We start from the raw sequence: 19,554 nt of genomic DNA, 5'->3' as shown, positions 1-19,554 counted from the left end.
AAGGTATGCCGCCTTCAGTGGTGTAAATAATTTTAATAGAAAATTGGCTCGAGGACCCTTTTCGATTAAAACAACCTTTCCCCTTTGTTTTGTAAACAGTGTCCATGGACTAGAATAACACTGCCCTGATGAGAATCCTGCAAATCCAGAAACAGGATTCGAAACGCGTCGGCATTTACTTTGTATTTGATATTTAAGTTAAAGCGATTGATGCATGAAATGGGCTTTTTTCTTGAAGTATATTGATTTGTTCAGCTTGAGTGGCTAGGGGTCACATTTGAAAAGTTCTTACCCCCGGGCCCATTTACTGACAATTGTGCTTTTTCTAATCCTGATGGTTACTTCAATGTCCATGTTTTTGTCACAATCATGAGCACCTTTGTGATTTAAATGTTTTCACATATTTTTGTGTTTCATTCACTAATTGTAAATATTCACATATTTGTATTGTAAATCACAAATGGCTATATGTGAGGTTGATGGCGACCTTTTTCTGTGTATAAAAAGATAAGACAAATTTTGAAATCAAAGAAACAAAAGACAAAATTGATTGTCGGGGTAAACAAATAAATTTATGTTTATCCGCCAAACAACATTCATTGTTCCAATTAATTCTCAGAGGCTTAGGTAATAATTCCCCGTTTTTTCATTATATTGTGGCCCTACCTACCCTCTTTCCCACAGGGCCCAACCACCCTTGTTTCTTGCCTCCTGGGTCTGGCAGTCATGCCCCTCCCTCCATGGGTCTGGCAGTCCTGTGCCTCCCTCTATGGTCTGAAAGTCATGTGTCTCCCTCCAGGGTCTGGCAGTCATGTGCCTCCCTCCAGGATCTGGCAGTCATGTACCTCTCTCCAGGGTCTCGCAGTCATGTGCCTCCCTCCAGGGTCTGGCAGTCATGTACCTCTCTCCAGGGTCTCGCAGTCATGTGCCTCCCGCCAGGGTCTGGTAGTCATGTGCCTCACTCCAGGGTCTGGAATTTCCCCACCTGTCCACGTGGCAAAGGGCTCTAGACAAGGGGGGGCATCCTCTCCTGTGAGGGAAGCTTAGATTTGCGTACCAAAGATGGTGGGCTCTTTGAAGTCCCCTTACCTTGGATTGCTAATCTGAGGTCATCCTGAGGCTGAGTGTAGTAAAGGAAGATCAGGAGTCCACTTGATAGGTTAAGATCCTTTATTCAGGTTCCTTCCAGGTTAGACAGACAGGTTACTTAATAATGTAAGCAGATAGGAAAACCCCACCAGGAGCTCGCTGTTGGTAGCTCAGCCTCAGGTGACCAACTGCCACAACAGGGAATAGAGAGGTACAATCAACTAGAGAGACACCCTGGCATTCTATGATGTCATAAGTATAGAAGTATTGTCTAGCCAGAGAGGAACAGTGAAGATAGTGTTTACTACATATCCTCTCTCTTTATAGAGTAATATCAAAACAAAGGAAAAATCAGTAACAATACCTCATATGTCTCAAACAGCAAGGAAGTACACATTTTAGAACAACGAAAAGTAGTAGTGTACAATAGAAGATGACCTTAACATGAGGTATTGTTATTCGAGAAAAGAACAAAGATTCAGCATTATGACATCAGAATTATGGCATAATACACCACATCCCCTCTCCTTAACAAAAGAGTGAGGTTTTGAAACAAACCAAGACAACCCTCAACACAACCCTTGATGAAGAAATGTCAACACTTGATGTAAGACAAGAATGTAACTTGAAATCTCACCTAAATGAAGCCCTGGCCAGTAGCTACAAGAAGGTAGACTCAGATAAAACATAGTGTAAACACAATCTTTATCAACAACAGGAGACTTTGAACCTGAGAAGGGTACTCTGCAGGATAGCATGTTACACTGCAGGACAGCATGGGCATTGGCTACCCAAAAAAAAAACAAAGTTTCCCCTGGGTAGGGTACACCGCAGAGCAGACTAAATATCTCTGGGAACAAGGCATGGAGTAGCCATTAACACTTAAAAACATACTATGGGCGTTGACTACCCAAAGTGAACATATGACCTCCCCTGAAAAGGGTACACCGCAGAGCAGACTAAATATCTCTGGGAACAAGGCATGGAGTAGCCATTAACACTTAAAAATCTAATTTGGGCGTTGACTACCAAAAAAAAAAACACATAACCTCCCCTGAAAAAGGGTACACCGCAGAGCAAACAACAAAATCTCTGGGAAAAGGGGCATGGACTAGCCATAAATACTTATGGAACCTACTATGGGTGTTGACTACCCATCAACATCCCCGAACAACCAACCAAGACATAGACCACCAAAGACACCAACGTCCCTATGAGAGGGTACAGCAAAGAGTAAAGACTATAGCCCTGGGACAAGAGGTGGAGTAAATACTACCTTTAAACACCAAGTACATGGTATAGAATACTCACACCAAAAACACGGGCATGGACTACCCACACAAAAATACCTCAGGGTACTAATTAAAATGATATGGACGGGCATGGACTACCCAAAAAAAAAACACCAAATAACATCCCTAACTTAGAATACAGACAACTCATAGCTTAGGCACACTGGTAAACCAAGATTACAAAATCCCCTACACAACCTTATATGTGATGTGAAGACTAAATAAGGACCCAGACCATTGAACAGTGCACTACACACATGAGCTGTGCAGCACACTCACTGTCACACAATCCACTTGCATTGAAAGCTGAATTGGAAGAGTGTACACATCCACAACTTAACCAAAGAAAGGATAACACACCCACACAAGACACTATTCGAAATAAGGCTAAAATGAATAATGTTCAATGGTAAATTAACAGCAAAAAAATAAATAAAAAACACATGCTCCGGTGAGCGACCTCTCACCCGGGGTCTGTAGACAGATGCGCGCAGTCATAGCTGAATGTTGTCATACGATGAGAAGACCGATTTCCCATTAGTGAAGACAGTTCAGATGCAGTGTCACAAATCAAAACTTCGACGAAGACTTGAACATTGCTTATGGACGCGCCGAACAGCAACTAGGAAGCGCACCGTGCAAACCGTTGTCATGGCAGCCAAACAAATTTCAACATGGCCGCTACGTTTGTTGTATTGACGTAATGTGCGTCAGGAACGTGTCCCTCATGAAAGGTGTCACGGGCGTCACAGGCGCGAAGGCCATGAAGAGAATCTTGCCTCACCAACTCCTCGAAACATTCTATAGACGTCATCAGAAGGACGGCCGGCAGGAAGGAGAGAAGATCGCTTGTGGTCAACCGTCGACCAACGGACGAAGACATCTGGGACGGTGAGTGATGCGTCGAAAGTCGAGGCCGTTTACACTTCAAATTCTGCCGCAATAGTATAGCTCTCCTCTGAATACGCTAACGCGAACAGTGCCGGACATAGGATGTTCACATCTGCACCCCTCCAACTATACTGCAAGGAGAAGTGTCCGTGTGTGGCACTTGCCCACAGAGTATCGCACAGCGTTCAATCCGATCTGCGGAGAACACAGAGTGTGTACGATGCGGGACTCGCAGAGTTCATGAAAAACACCCGACCCTCTGATAAATGTCTCTCGAGTGAATGCTCGCAACAACACACTGGGCAGAAGCGGACTTAGCAGGCAGAGACCTTTCCAAAGTCTCGTCTAGCACACAAGACTCAGTTTGCAGACTGCCAGCAAACAGATGAGCACATTTAGTAGACGAACAGCAGACAAATCTCCTTGGTGCAGAAGAATCCCTCACTCGCAAACTAACAGCAGACTTCAAGATGAAACATACGCCCTGGGTGTAGGCTGTCCAGTTGTACTTGGACACTGGTGGGGTCAGCAGGGCGTTACCTTAATTGTGAAATGAAGTGTCCTTGAAAGTCTTGAAATCTTGAGTTCTTTGAGTTCCCTCTTTAAACTTGAAAAGTCGTTCAAGTAGTCTTTACCACGCGTAGGTTCCTCCTTTTAAAAAAAACGTCGCCAAACTGTAGTAAAGGAAGATCAGGAGTCCACTTGATAGGTTAAGATCCTTTATTCAGGTTCCTTCCAGGTTAGACAGACAGGTTACTTAATAATGTAAGCAGATAGGAAAACCCCACCAGGAGCTCGCTGTTGGTAGCTCAGCCTCAGGTGACCAACTGCCACAACAGGGAATAGAGAGGTACAATCAACTAGAGAGACACCCTGGCATTCTATGATGTCATAAGTATAGAAGTATTGTCTAGCCAGAGAGGAACAGTGAAGATAGTGTTTACTACACTGAGGGTGAAACCACCCTCTGCCCGAGTATGCTTTGTTTCTAACCTCCTGAGGACAAAGGCCCTCACTCTTGTGGGCCAGAAACTATATCTGGTGACAAACTGGTCAAAACCATTCAGTTAGCAAGGTGCCCTCTCTGTGCACGTATTCATAAATCCAACACAGATATCAGTATGGGTTTATTAATAGGAGATGTTTGTTCTGTGAAGCCATCGTGTAGCTGGGAAACTCATTTTCATCACATTTTTTTTGGGCGGTTTGTATAGCGCAAACAAGACCCTTGTGGGTATCAGAGTGCTTTACAGATCAGGTATAGGTAATGGCATATAAACACATATAAATATAAATACAGTGGCATATATGAATACAGTAAGAACTGGAAACAATTAAATATTAGCACAAAGCTGCAGTAGTGTATAGGACAAGTTCAGGTGAATTTGGCAATGAGAATTGGTTTCACTTCTTTTTTTAAATGGGCCGTAGATGGGTTAAATCTCGTTTCTGGTGGTAGAGTGTTCCATATCCTGGGTGCCATTCCTGAGACAGTACGATTGTATGTTTTAAAATGGCTTACCTGATCACTGGCGGTAATGGAACTGACAAGCACAGAGTAATAGTTGCTCATACATTTATGCCTCACATGTCGTATTGTGCATCCTGCCTTAAGGGCTGGAAGTCCTGCAGTAGTGTTGACTTACTCACACTGCATGCAGTGTCTGCAGGCTTAGAATGTCTGCACTTTTGTCTGCACCAAAACACGCAACCTGCAGTGGCAGTTTGCATGAGCTTGGTGAGGGTTCCCTTTGGGTAGCACAATAAGTGCTGCGGCCCTTGGGGACTTTAGTAACTCAGGCCCTAGGTACCAGTGATGGCATTTACCAGGGACTTAGAGAGGGTGCTACAGGTATTGTCAATTGGGGGAAAAATTGCACCGCTTTGGGTAAGAGATCTGGCACTGGGACCAGGGTGGCACTTCCAGTCAATATCACATCAAATACCAGAAAAAAGTGGGGGTGGCCTTGTCAAAAAGGGGCACTTTCCTACATTAACCACATAAATATTGATCTTAGCAGAACTGTCCTTTAAAACCACAGTGACAATCAAGACTCATAGAAGTGTGTCACATCACCATCATAGGGTACATCTCTGACATCCAGATCCATTAAGCTTCCAACCTTTCTGGAGAAAATGTTTTCAAAAATGTCCCTCGAAATGATAGTGAATGCCGAACTTGAGTCCGCTAGAAATGTGACATCAGCACCAATCACAATCAGGATGCATGTTAAGGCTTAGATGGCCCATTATGGAATATCTAACACTGCTCTCATCATCAGAACTGTTGTTTATCATTTGATGCCCCTTCATCATCAGCAACTGTGTCATAAGTGATGTCATAAGAAATTTGAGCCACCTGTACTTCTTCCAGCTCTGTTCCTTTCTCTGCACACTGTGGTAAAATGTCCCTGATTGTTAAAATCAGTTTTTCTTAGTTATATTTGTCATTGTACAGGTTTGCAACTGCAGACAGGAACCAAAATGGGATACAACATCGAAAAAAAAATCCAACATGCAGTTGTTTACCAGATTTGCTCTCATCTTACATATAATCATGCACCCACCTGTGCATTGTACAAGCATTAAATGCAGCGGGTAATAACAATGTTGAGTTGTGAGTGCGGGTGATGCATGAAAAGTTGGTTGGTGAAGTTTACCATTGATTGACAGAGAGGAGCAGCCTGGTATGGGTAGATTACCAAGTAAAGGTCATGCAGGCAGCTCGTTGTTTCTCGTTAACTCTGTAGAGAACCGGAGGCGGGAGGGAAAAATAGTGGGACAAATCATAAATAACAGGAATAACTTAGTCCAAATGTAACAGCATCCGTCCACCATACCATAAATGATGAGGTATTCTTCTGCACCATAGAAGCCCCTGACCGCGTCAGTCTTATGGAATACGCAAAGTCTACGATTGGTCCTGGCTGCAACCCAACACATACAAGTCACGAGGGGGAGAGGGCATTGATCCTCCCATCTCCCTCCGCTGCCTGATCTACATCTCCCAAAGGACTCAACTCCTCTAGGGAACCCTCCTGAAAGTCATGTAGTATAGCATCCCAGTGTGTCGCAATGGAGGCAGAGTTTCCGCTTTATGTGGGGTGATGCTTTTTGCCTTGGCCCGTACCAGAAGTGACTGTCTCCAGGCTAGCAGAGGAGGAGGGTCGGAGAATTCCACCACCTTGTGATTAGGCGTTTATCCACCAGTAACCCTAAGTCTAAGAAACATTAAGTCACCCTCTGTTGTTTACTCCTAGGAAAGAGAAGTAGTATTTATTCCTCCCAGGTGAGTGCCATGATGCGTTCAATACAATGAACGCTGAACGTTGTAACTGACCACCAATATGATGCAAGCTGGGGCAGGACAACACCATGTATAGCAGGTCCGCATCTAAAGAGCGCCATCTAGGGCAAGTCGCATCAGTGCGATGGAAATATTGGTTAATTTTATCTGGGGTAAGATATGCTCTTTGTGTGATGTAATATTGAATTAGGTGAAAACAAGCATTTCGGGGAATCCTATTAGGACTTTCCAATATTGCAGCCCATTCTTTGTCCGGACAGGGGAGGACCAGGCCCGATTCCTTGCGCTGTCTCAGTGGATTTCTTGACCTTAACCTACATTCCTACAACAATGCTAGAACCACTTACTGATCCTTCTCGACAATCATACTATGATTTGCAACTTCTAGGATGTCCTCAATTTTCTGCCTTATCTCGTTCATATCCAGATTAGAAGAGGTAGATTTTACCAGCCTTCATTCTACGTAACCTACCCCTTACAATTTCAAAAGGTGAGTGACCTATCATATCCTTGATAGTAGCTCTGTATGACCACACCGTCTTGTGAATTTGTAATTCCTGACCAACCGTTCAACAAAAATTTCCAGTCCTGGCCACCAAAACCCTTTCTTGACAGATTATTTGGTTCGTATAATACCCCAATGTGCTTCATGACATAGCATAGCAATCACACGTCTCAGTTCGTTTTGGTAGAACCGCTCTATCGCTTCTTCATATAATGTCATTAACAGAGGCCAGTTCATCGCTAATCTCCCCAAAACGTCTTAAATCAGATTTCTGAGCACCTTTAGTGGGCCATCCATTTTTTATGAATTTCAAAAGATCTTGCAGTATTTCCTCTTTAGCTTATGCTCTAAACCATACATCTTCTTCTATAGGGGGAACACCCTCATCATAAACTAATGCTAAACCGCTTAAGGGTGAAAATTCACCAGCCTTCAAACCAGTTACAAAAACTGCTTCTTTGCCAAATCCATGTAGGCTTCTGTATGAAAATCCCTGGCTGCATCATGGGAAGGTTCGAGACGGTGGTACTTCAACTCGTCACCAAGGTTGTAAGTAATCGCTGGACAAAAAGGGATTACTTGTGAAGATGTCTGCCTTTCAAGGGTGAAAATCAAAAACACAAACAGAGACTGTTTGAAAGTGACGCACTGTACCCGTGGGGTGCTTTTTAAACCACACTTAGATATGACACCACATTTCAATGTATCAAAAATAAACAAACATTCATTCTGCCAAAGTATTGTCCATGCCCCTCTGCGTTGAGGTCAAAAATTAAAGCAGTTCAATTAGAAGACATTGTGGTTTTAATGCCAATTTTCTTTCTTGTGTATGTTCTTGCTTCATTGGGTACATTACATCATGTACGTGTTCATCTTAACATCCTGGCGGAAAGACTACACCGCCGAGGCTAAAACTAAGTATAAAGAAATGTTGGCCAGATACAAAGCTATGATTTTCGAGACGAAGAAAAAAAATTTTAGCGACAAAATTGAACTCGCAAGAAATTACAGTAAGGCACTGTATGAAACTACTAAACAGTTAGCCGGCTGTTCCCCAAATCTAACCCCTCCACCCTCTCAGTCGCTATGCGACTCCTTAGCTAAATTCTTCTACAGCCAAGTCAACGATATTTACGCTGCCTTTGCAAATAACACCAACCCCCCTTCTAATTCACTGACTACCCCTCGGACTGGACCCACTCTTTCTCAGTTCAAAGACATTTCCAGCTCTCAGGTAGAGGATCTTATATCTACCATAAAATCAGGTTCAGCTTTGGATCCATGTCCTTTCAAAGTCTTACTTCCTGTAATCGAAGTGGTGTTGCCTATCATCACTTCCATCTGTAACTCAATGTTTACCACAGGAATCTACCCAACCACTCTAAAACAAACCCTCATTAAACCCCTGCTAAAAAAACCTCATCTCGACATGGATGACTTAAAAAGCTACCGACCAATCGCCAATCTCCCAATCCTGGCTAAAATAGCCGAAAAGGCCATGAACCAACAACTGTCGGCCTTTTTAGAGGAACACCACCTCCTCGATGATTCCCAGTTTGGTTTCCGCCAATATCATGGGACCGAGACGGCTTTGATTAAAGCTGCGGATGAAATAAGATCCATCCGGGATGCTGGGGGGACCGCAGTCCTAATACTGCTGGACCTGTCGGCTGCTTTCGACACGGTCGATCATGTCACCTTGATCGGCCGTGTCGAAAACATTGGTGTCCAACATAACGCCAAGAAACTGTTGGCGTCCTTTCTGGCCAATAGAACACAGAGGGTTACACTGGGATCATTTCGTTCCCCCACTTTGTCACTACCATGTGGAGTTCCTCAAGGCTCATCCCTAAGTCCGACACTCTTTAATATATATGTGTCGGACTTGGCCAATACCATTCGTGCCCACGGGATGAGCCTGACCACCTATGCCGACGACACACAGTTGGTTCTGGCTGTTAAGAATGATGGACACAAAAAAGCAGCTGACCTCAATCAAGCCATGGTGGCAATTGGAAACTGGATGGCTTCCAATTGCCTAAAATTAAATTCCGATAAGACGGAAGTAATCCTTTTCGGTCATTTGATACCGGAATGGTCCTCTTGCTGGTGACCCGAGTCATTGGGTCCTCCCCCTAAGCCTGTTGGCAAGGTAAGGAACCTCGGAGTCATTTTTGACGACTGTCTTACTTTTCTCCCTCATGCCAACCAGATTACATCTGCTGCCTTCCACAAACTGAGATTAATTAAGAAAATTCTTCCTTTTCTCCCAAACTCAGCAGGCAAAACATTGGTCACCTCTTTGGTACTGTCGACCCTGGATTATTGCAATGCTCTATTCCTGAATGCTCAAGAAGGAGTCTTGAACAAAATGCAATTAATCCAGAATTCAGCAGCTAGGCTCCTGGGCAGAATCCCGAAATTTTGTTCAGTTTCTGGGACCATTAAAGAACTGTATTGGTTACCCATAAGGAATAGAATAAAATTAAAAGTTTTATGCCTAGTGTTCAAGGCCATGCATAACATGGGACCAGCGTTTTTTACCCAAAATTTGATCCCCTATTGCCCGCCCAGAACCTTACGCTCTTCCAGTCTGAATGATCTGGTCGTTCCATGTAGTAAATCTGTCTCCTGGGGAGACAGGAGATTTCTTGTCTCAGCCCCCAGACTTTGGAATACCCTGCCTCCCTCGATTAAATCAAGCCACTCACTCTGGTCATTTCGGAAACAACTCAAGACCTGGCTTTTTAATCAGTAGACCCTCTCTCCCCTTCCGTGGTTGAATTTTTGCAGATACTATAGCGCCGAGACGCCTAAGGGCCATTGTTCGCGCTCTAAAAATTTCATTAATAAATAATTAAATAAATAAATATGCAGTTAGTCCCAAAGCATTTCGGTATGGAAATACCTTCATCGGGGGAATACTGAAATTAAAGCCAACATAATACCAATAATCAGAACTTAAAATGAGGGAGCCAAGGTCTCCACCTCGTGTGCATGCGAATCTTGGTGCAAGTTTGTCAAAACGAGTCCCATAGCTATCTATACCTATGTGCCTATGTTCATCAATTTCAGAATCATCAAGTGACACCATGTAACCACATCCAAATGAACCGAAATAAGCCTACCTGACCAATTAGTTAAATGGCTGACAACTTGATAAATGAGTATATCGCTTTCCTGAAAAAGTAGATGGAAAATTATGACTGTCTGCAAGCACCGTCCCTCATTGAATATAAGACGCTACGTCGTCAAAGTATCGCCTACCTCTACTGTTTGGCGTTTGGCCCGTGTATTAAAACTTCCTGTGGTCGAACTCAGTGTGGAACTCGCCGCTCGTATTCTACACAGTGGAAAATGTAATTGCGTTACAACCCCGCTCTTGCATCTTGCTCCCTTATCCCGCACCCGTGCCTCCTCTCACCTAACTGCCTTCGGTGTGCCTCCTCTCTCGTCGTCTTGCGCTGTAATGGGAAAGCTTGTTGTGATCTTATGCTCTACCACCTACTTCCGACTAGAAACTAAAAACGGACTTCGTGTGCTCCATAAGTTAACAGGCGCCATCTTGAACTAATGTGTTACACTGCCTGCAGCGCCTCTTCTAGCCCCACCGAACAGGCTGCGGTAACGCGCTCGGCCCAGCGCCAGTGCAGCAGGTGTGGGAGATGTAGCCGTGCAGGGGCTGACTGACGTCCAGAGACATAAACCCACATGATAATAATATTATTGAAACATTTATAGAAACATTTCAGAAGAATGAGGATATCTCTACTTACTTTGAGAGGTGAGTTTCAGCGGCAGCAGACTCGTAGGGGCCCGGCCTCCTCGTGACCACACCAACACTTCACCAGCTGCATGAAAATTCAGCAGCCCAGTGTGTTCTGGGATCTAGAAATCACCGCGCCGCCGTTCCTGTGCTTGGGGTTAGGTCGGGTTCGCTGCCGGTCCGGTGGATGTCGTCAATCACATTTAAAAAATATATGATTACTGCGGGCTCTCTGTATTAATTTGGGCTGCAGTGAGAGTGGCTCAATGTGACTCAAACTAGCCGCGCAGCCGGCGCAGCGAGCGGGAATTTCGCAGGAAGCAGGGCAGATATTGTAACATTGTAGCACTAGACTAGAGTCTGAGTGCAGATCTTTAACTGCTTAGCTGCTGCTCCTCGCAAGTGAAGTCTGCTGCGGCCTGGGGCGAACACAGGTGGCGCATGACCGCGCTAGCACCTGGCATAGTGGGCAGCCAGTTTCAGCGCTGTCAGTAGAGTGCAGGTCAGTGTCAAAAATATGTGACAATACATTTCAGTGCGGTGTTGCGGGAAAAACACATTGACATGCGTTAGCGTCACGCCTATTGCGTGATACTTGGCAGACCTGTAACCTTACTTGAAGTTCACAGACATTCTAACACATCCAATTTAGGAGGAAGAGTCACAATTTTTAAAGACAAATGTGTCCTCATTATAATTTTTCCCCACCTGAAATTTCCCCCATTTCAATGCAAGTCAATGGGGTAAAAAATCCCGAATTATTTTTTTTTAAATCTCCCTCTTTCCTGCTTCCAAACATAGGTCATGGGTGTGCATGGGCTCCCTCGCCCCTACGCCCCAGCCAATGAATGGCCAGCAGGCCTACACTTAGCCAGATTGACAGGTGTCAGTCGGAGCCTCGCACTGGACACTTTCTGCCCTGCCCAAAGTAACGGCCAATCAAGGGACGGCCCACAGACACGTCCCACCCACAGACGCACACTTTGCGTCGCCTGGTCCTAAAATGGCCGTCGGTTGGACGCCGCCCTGTCTCGTTACTACGCCAAGTGCGTGAGCCGTCAAGGAGGAGCCGTGCGCGACGTGCCGGTGACCCGGAAGTGAACCGGTAGTTGTCGTTGACTTCCTCCCGGATAGCAGCAGGCACGGAGACTGTCGGTGGAGTCCCGAGCGCCTCCGGTTCGCCTGTCAGGAGCCCCCGCGGCGGCGGCAGCCCCCCCCCCCTGGAGTAAAGGACAGGAAGCGCTCCCCGAAGGACGCCGGACCTCATGCCCGTGGGCCCCGGGAGCAGGACGGCCTGGAGTAGCCTCACCACGGTTCATCGGGCATGCAGCACCAGGCGCCTCACCCCGGGCGCCCCCTGCAGCACTGGGGAGGCTTCGGCCCGCAGTACCCTTCGGCAGCGGGGCTGCCTCGGCTGATGGCGGGCTGCAGCACCGACCAGGCCCGGGTCAGTGCCCTCATGGCCCCCTGGGCCGCCCCCGGGCCTGCCTGCGCCCCTCGCAGCTACAGGCCGCAGAGGGAGAACTGCATCTACCCGGGCCAGCCCGGCTCCCCCCAGCGGCGCCTGGCCAGGAGGCTGACGCCCTACTCGTCCGTGTCCAGCAGCCGGTCCAGCAGGAGCTGGTCATCCTACTCCTCTCGCTCGAGGAGCTCCTCTAGTGGAAGGGGGAGGAAATCTCGCTCTAGGGGGCGCTCTCCCAGAGGAAGGGGGAGGAAATCACGCTCTAGGGGGCGCTCTCCCAATGGAAGGGCGAGAAAATCCCATTCTAGGGGGCGCTCTCCCAGTGGAAGGGCAAGAAAATCAAACTCTAGGGGGCGCTCTACCAGTGGAAGGGGGAGAAAATCACGCTCCAGGGGGCGCTCTCCCAGTGGAAGGGCGAGAAAATCTCGCTCCAGGGGGCGCTCTCCCAGTGGAAGGGGGAGGAAATCTCGCTCTAGGGTGCACTCTCCCAATGGAAGGGTTAGACCGTCTCATTCTGGGAGCCGCTCTTCTAGTGGACGAGCAAGACTATCTCACTCTATAAGCCGCGCTCCCAGCGGAAGGGTGAGACTATCTCGCTCTAGGAGCCACTCTCCAAGTGGAAGAGCGAGACCGTCTCGCTCTAGGAGCAACTCTCACCAAAGGAGGGAAAGAAAATCTAGCGGTAGAAGTGGTTCACCATACAGTAGGGCTGGGCGATCTACCGGTAGGAGTTGCTCGCCACATAGTAGGGTCAGACATTCTGGCTCTATGGACAACTCACCCCTTGGTAGTGCCATACAATTCAGATTCAACAGTCACTCCGCTCATAGTAAGAACGGACTATCTGGCACTAGCAGTATCTCTCACAGTGGTAGGGTCATGCAGTCTGCATCTGGGAGCTACTTGCCCCATAGTGGTGCTAGACGATCTAGGTCAAGGAGTTACTCACCTCGTGGGAGCGCTAGACCCATCAAGGGCTCCAAGCATGCACATTCACACAAAATGAGTGGACCATCATCAAAAGTCTCAAGGTCCACAGCAGAACTGAACCTTTTTTGTGTCAAGGTAATGAATTTGCCACTTGAATCTCCGGACAAGTTAATTCTTAGGAAGATCAAAAACAGATTCAAGAGTTTTGGAAATGTAATCTCGGTGACGCTCCATCACGCTGAAGATCTTCGTTTTGTTGTGGTGGTGTACAAAAGTCAAGCAGAGCAGACAAAAGCCCTTGGAGCTAATGGAGACTGTTTATTTGGACACCCGCTTTCAGTGACGGCATATAAAGGATCTCAATCACAGCCTCTAACTTTGAGGGGGAAAAAAACACCGGCTTCAGTGCCCCATGTGAATAAAAAAAGGTTCTCTGGTTCACACCATGTCCCGAATACATCTCCGTCACGTCTCTCTGTTGAAAAAGGTGAATCTCCCAGACAGTACCCTGAAGAAAGTAATGACTCGGAAACTCATCCAAGCAGGATGCTCTTTATCAGTAACCTCGACTCCAACATAACTAATCAGGATCTCTTAGTGAAATTTGGACGTTTTGGTGAGATTGTTGACGTTTACATCAATAGTCTACCTGGTGCTGCTCGCCAGTTTGCTTTCTTGCAGTTTGCGCATATTTCTTCCACAGCTTCAGCAATTAAAGCAATGAATGGTTCATTCTTGGGGAAGTGCCAGGTGGCTCTAAGCTTTGGCGCTATCCAGCCCACAAGATGTGTTTTTGTGGAAGGACTGTCCTCAAATCTCACAAAGGAGTACTTAATTCAGCGTTTTAGTGAACATGGGGTTGTGGAAAATGTGTTGTACGGTCGACAAAGAGGTGCAGCTCTCATTTTGTATGTAGATGAAATGTCTGCACGAAAAGCTGTGAAAGTGACAAGAAGTCAAAAAATTACAGGGGACAGGATAATGATGGACTTTGCAAATGACAGTTTTCAGTTGCACTTTTGCCAGTCGATACTGGCAACCGAACGAGATGTGCAAGACTTCAAATTTGTGTGATTGCCTTTTGTGGCTGATGTTAAAGATCCACCAGGACTAGTTCTAAAAAAAATATTGACAATTCTTTTCAAAAAATTTACTTTTATGTTCAAGTTTATTGAAGTTTGTTCAAAACAAATATTTCTGCAAATTGGTAACAAATAAATGTTTGAAGCTATCTGAATGTTCTCACACAATTTAGGTACACATCTTTATACTTTTCTGTCCCCATTTATTTCCAAAATGTGTTTTTATTTCGGTGTAAAGGTTCTTCATACATGTAATGGTAGAGATATGTACAGTATCAGAACACATAAGTGGCCAAATTTGTTTTGTTTCCTCACAGGCATGTGCAAATCACTTACCGCCTCAACTTGCTCTTTAATGTATTTTACTCTTTTCTCCCTTTTTTGTGGAGTACTTTATTTCAATAGATTATTTTCTATAGCAGGACACAATTGCTTGTATGGCCAGGGATTTATATAAGTTGGGGAGTGCATTTGGGGCAATGCTGTGGCTTGATCACTCGTCCAACTTGATTTTAGGAAGTAGCTATTAAGCTTACCACTAGATGAATAATGAATATTATTTATTGCCTGGCAGCTGGATAAATATCTGTGTATCTTGTCACTGGCCGTTTAGGGCCTTTCCACTTAACCAACAGCCTTCTGCACACCATTTGTTCTGCAAATAGCATAGGAGCCAGTTAAATAATACTCTACTGGCTGCCAGTTGCAAAGAATTCTTGCTGTTTATACAACTGTCATATAAACCAGTCATATTCTGTGCTGTTCAAACGCCTTCTGTTTAAACAGCAAATTTCCTATTTATATGGTAGTCTGCTTGATAAGTGAACAACCCTTTTCTTTGTATCTACTGGTTTAAAATGAAAGTCCAGCCATATTCCAGTAACTTGACATATTGCACACACTTTCTGGTGTTTACCCAGCTGCCAGTTACTAATAACATCCTTATTTATGAGGTTGCAGGTTTCTAATATTTCAAGCTGCTGTTGTATTAATTTGAGTGGCAGGTACTTGTAACCTTCTTGTAAGAAAATGCCATGTAAGGTATGCACCAAAGGCACACTGTCGGAAAATTGATTATTAGTAGGACCCCACTGTGATCCATTGATTTAACTTAATTGTGATATGCTACCTTAGCCAGAAAGTCCACCTCCCTGTCTCAGCAGAATGTGAGTATGCATATGCCTCCTCCACTGCAGTGTGACATGCAGCCTTCCTTCACGTCACACTTTACATAGGCAGCCAAGTCTAATGCTTTTGTCCTGCTATTTCGGTATTTCTACACGTCATTACAGTACAGAGTTATGTAGCTCAAATTGTCCCTCGCCCCTCTTTTTGTGATACAAAGTGGTCCACCATATGTGGTGGAAAGAAGCCAATTCTACCTCCAAAGTGTTAAGAAGCACAGTTACATCTACAAGTGTGCTATAGTACATTTTATTATACAACTCAGTCATTTATTGAGCTCTGCTCATGGTGGATTAGTTGTACAGATTTCATAGATTTATTTTGTAATGTAGAAGAAATTATTTGTTAAGCGCACACCTAGAAGTTGAGTTGCCTAATAATCTGATGAAAGCAATACAGCTGTGCAAGTGTGCCTATTATACCAGGGTGTAGGAATGCGGTCTCCATAAAAACTGTTGGTTGGAGTATTCTATAAAGATCGCTTTTGTCATTGTTTATAAGATTGTAGGTGGAAGTTAGATCAAGTCAGTCATTGAGGAAAGATCATCAAACTAATGTTTTGCATCTGGAAATTTTGATCGCAAGTGACATTGGGCATTTTCCTGCTTCTGCGCCAAGAGATAACACTCGGGCCTTGAAAAATCTTATCCTCTTGCTGTGGCTGCTTAGATTTTTGAGGTCAGGTGGTTGGATTCATTTGCTGTCTTATTAGCGATGAAATTCATTTGAAAATTACTCACATGGAACTTCTGGAAGTTTGGCAGATTTGAAAGCACATCTTTTATTTTCTAAGCAGTCCAATCACTCCATAGATCTACGCATGGGAATGCAGTGCTCTGTCATGTGTATATGTTTTTTGTTTTTTATTTTAAAGGTAACTGATCACTTCTACTAATGGCACAGTGTGTATTTTAATTATTGGGACGAATGCCTGCATGAGCTGCTTCTTCTAGCTGGTCTTTCTGACAGTGCAAAATTTGACATGCTGTTACCATTCATAATCTTCTTTGACAAGCAAGCAGATTTGAAGTAGAGTCCAACATACATCCGCATTACTACTGCCATTCTAGGCGAGCTGAGGAATAGTCTGTCCCATGACAGGATCATCTGCAAAAGGCCCATGGGGCTGGACGAGGAGCAGTAACTTGAACGTGTGCTTTTGAAAAGCTGTCGGGGATGGTTTAGATTCAGTTACTTTTCAATGAAAGATGACAAGTGCTGTGCACAGTCCAATGAATATCAGGTTAATTTCTGTTGTTTCAGTCTTGCATCTTAGTCTGTCAGACTTAAGCCTCTTAGTTATTTAATCCAAAGTACCGCTGCATTTTTAACTGAGGGATACCTGGGACCTATTGAAAGGTAACTGATATTTGTTACCCAGCTTAATGGTCCCCATTTTACGAAGTTCTCCAGGATAAAAGGCTGAATGGATCTGTCCTGCTTTGAACCTTTGGCCATGGGGTCAACAGATCCATGCAGTGGATGCATTAGTCTACTGAGCCCTTACCTTTAACTTAATGTATCAATTTTGCCAAATTGAAGCCTTGTACATTAAATAAACATTTTGCTACTTCTTTAAGAGCAGATGGGTCTAGTAATTTAACAAAGTTACTTTACCTGTAGTTCTGGTGACAGTTTGATTTTTCAGGCCTCACGAGCTAATTGTCAGTACATATACCCTGCCCTGGCAAACTACAGAGACCGTAGTTGTAAGGGGACTAAGGTACTTTTTACACATTTAATTCAGTGTTCTAAGATTAATCAATGCAAATGTGAAACCAGGATCTTCTGTGCAGTTTAGGGCTCTGGGGTAAGCGGGTTCAGGGAGAAGGTATTTCTCGGGAACCAAGTATACTTCTTACCTAAGGACACCAGTAACCCATTACACACTAGTTCACAAAAGTGACTGCATTGAGAGATCAGTCACTAGCGTTTGAGCGTCGACTCGTCTGAACTGGTGGAGTCCTTACAGTGTGCATTACTGCTGTTGTGGCATAAACCAAAGTGTGTTCTTTCTATTTTTCTGCACTGTTTGCACACTGAAAACTTGGAGTGGCTGTTCTGTTTGAGAGATTGGGATACCCTGTTCTTTTATAATTTCTACCCCTTTTAGCAATATGGTAGATCTTTTTTGAGCATCAAAGTTTTATATAGTGTCCCCTATAAATAGTGTAAAACTTGGCATTGCCTCTTCCACAGTAGCCTCAGATCTATTCTGATTACTCACATTAATTGCACAGTAGAACTTTTAAGAGCTTGAAGTAATTTTTTATGCTATATTTCACTTAACTAAATTGCTGTTTACCTTCTGTATTATTTTATATGTGAATCAACTGTGTTTATTGAATTTTATACTGGTTATCTGTTATACTTGTTGCAATATACTGGGAAATTAAAGAAATATTCCAAACATTTTCCCCATAGAGAGCTCTTTAAAGATGAACACTTGATGATGTTCCAATTACTAGTGTTGCTGTTGCTTGCATACTGATGCTCCTCCACTGTTCCAGAAAATAGGTGCCCCGGGTGCAACAAAAAGTTAAATATTTCTCAATTGACAGCATAAAGGTCTGTAGAGAGACCATGCTAGACATCAAGTCAGTACCGCATAAATCACCAACGAATGACACTGCTACGGTCAAGATCATAGTAATTTGACTTCATTAGTTATCAAAACATACTATTGAGAAATTTAGGCTTTTGAGGGGGATCAGGGGATCTTCGAACTTGAAAATAAAAATTGTATATTTTTTTCTCTCCCTCTTAAATGTGTACGGATTTACCCCCTCAGGTTTAAGGTCTTGCCAGTTATGAAATTAGCAGCAGATAGTAGCCTCTTTCCAATTGGTATGTCCAGTAGTTTCTAAGCTGCCTGAGCTATAAGGAGGCCTTTACCATGAGCCTCTTTGGGATATAGGGTCGCATATATCCAGCCCAACTCATAACTTGCGATGTCACTGATTGTCTTCACCCCTGTAATGAGGCATGGTTACATGCGCCACCCGTTCCCCACCCCCCCCCCCCCCGATCAACTTACCAACTTTGGGTATGCAGAGGTGTGCACAGAAGCATTATGAGTAGACTATTCTGTGTGAAACTGCAAATTTCATAACTTTTACTTACTTGTATACTTTCTTCCTCTCGCATCCATCACAATTTACCCCATCAGTGGGGCTTCCTTCTGATTTTATTTTGTGTTTCTTCAATTTATAATACTTTTAGATGTTGTGTTCGTATTGTTTTTTGTTTCAGTTTATATTTGATGAAAGAATACTACAAAATCTATGAGCAAACAGGAATTTTGATGAATCTGCAGTTGGAAAAAAAAAATGTACGAACTATGTCATTGAATGCACTTTTCGGCAAATTGAGTCTTTTTGGCCATAAAACGTTCAACTACGTATCTCAAACTGTTCTGGTGACAATACATGGTACTGAAAGTTCACAAAAGCATGTTTGCCTTAAATCTGAGCCTGTGAAGCTTATTTTAAGCTCATTGCAAGTGTGATGGAGAGTAAAAGGAGCCTCTAGTTGAGATGTGGTAATAGAAACTGAAGATAACTGTGGATTAAATAATTGCACCGTAGTAATAAATATTATGTAGGAAAATGTAAAGACGGAAAATATGGTTCTGTTTTCAGAGGCCAGGAAGATATGCAAGTCGCTTTTGCTAATGGAACACAGGAAATGTCATTGCCTAACAATAGGTGATAAATTGGCAATGCACATGGGGACTGCCATAGAATGCACAGAGCACCACTAAGAAGCATGTGGCATCCAGGGTATGTTGACATTTTTTGTTATATTCCATCTGAGTAGTAGGAATAGCATCCGTTCAGAAGATGCAGTGTTTGTGCACAAGAAAATAACACTGTAGAACTTTTTGACTTTTATAATTCCTTCTTTCCTGAAAAGACAAAAGCAGCTTTTTATTCTCATCAAACTACAGAACACAAAGGAGGTGTTATAAATGTATGCCATGTAGAATGTACAATCATAAATTCTGTTAACATAATGGAACTTAAAAATAAGTTAGTATATTGTA

General features: G+C 44.0%; 1 protein-coding gene across 1 annotated transcript; it reads left to right on the top strand.

The window, feature by feature from the left end:
* Window positions 1–11,958: 11,958 nt before the first annotated feature.
* LOC147678791 (uncharacterized) lies at window positions 11,959–17,921 on the top strand. The gene has a single exon (XM_086946247.1). The coding sequence runs from the start codon at window positions 12,175–12,177 to the stop codon at window positions 14,314–14,316; it is 2,142 nt and encodes a 713-aa protein (XP_086802373.1). The 5' UTR covers window positions 11,959–12,174; the 3' UTR covers window positions 14,317–17,921.
* The last annotated feature ends 1,633 nt before the right edge of the window (window positions 17,922–19,554 follow it).

This window comes from Lissotriton vulgaris, chromosome 12 (assembly GCF_964263255.1).
Source record: "Lissotriton vulgaris chromosome 12, aLisVul1.2, whole genome shotgun sequence".
NCBI classification, from domain to species: Eukaryota; Metazoa; Chordata; class Amphibia; order Caudata; family Salamandridae; genus Lissotriton; species Lissotriton vulgaris.
The sequence above is the reverse complement of the archived record's forward strand: the minus strand, read 5'-3'. Positions and strand labels throughout refer to the sequence as shown.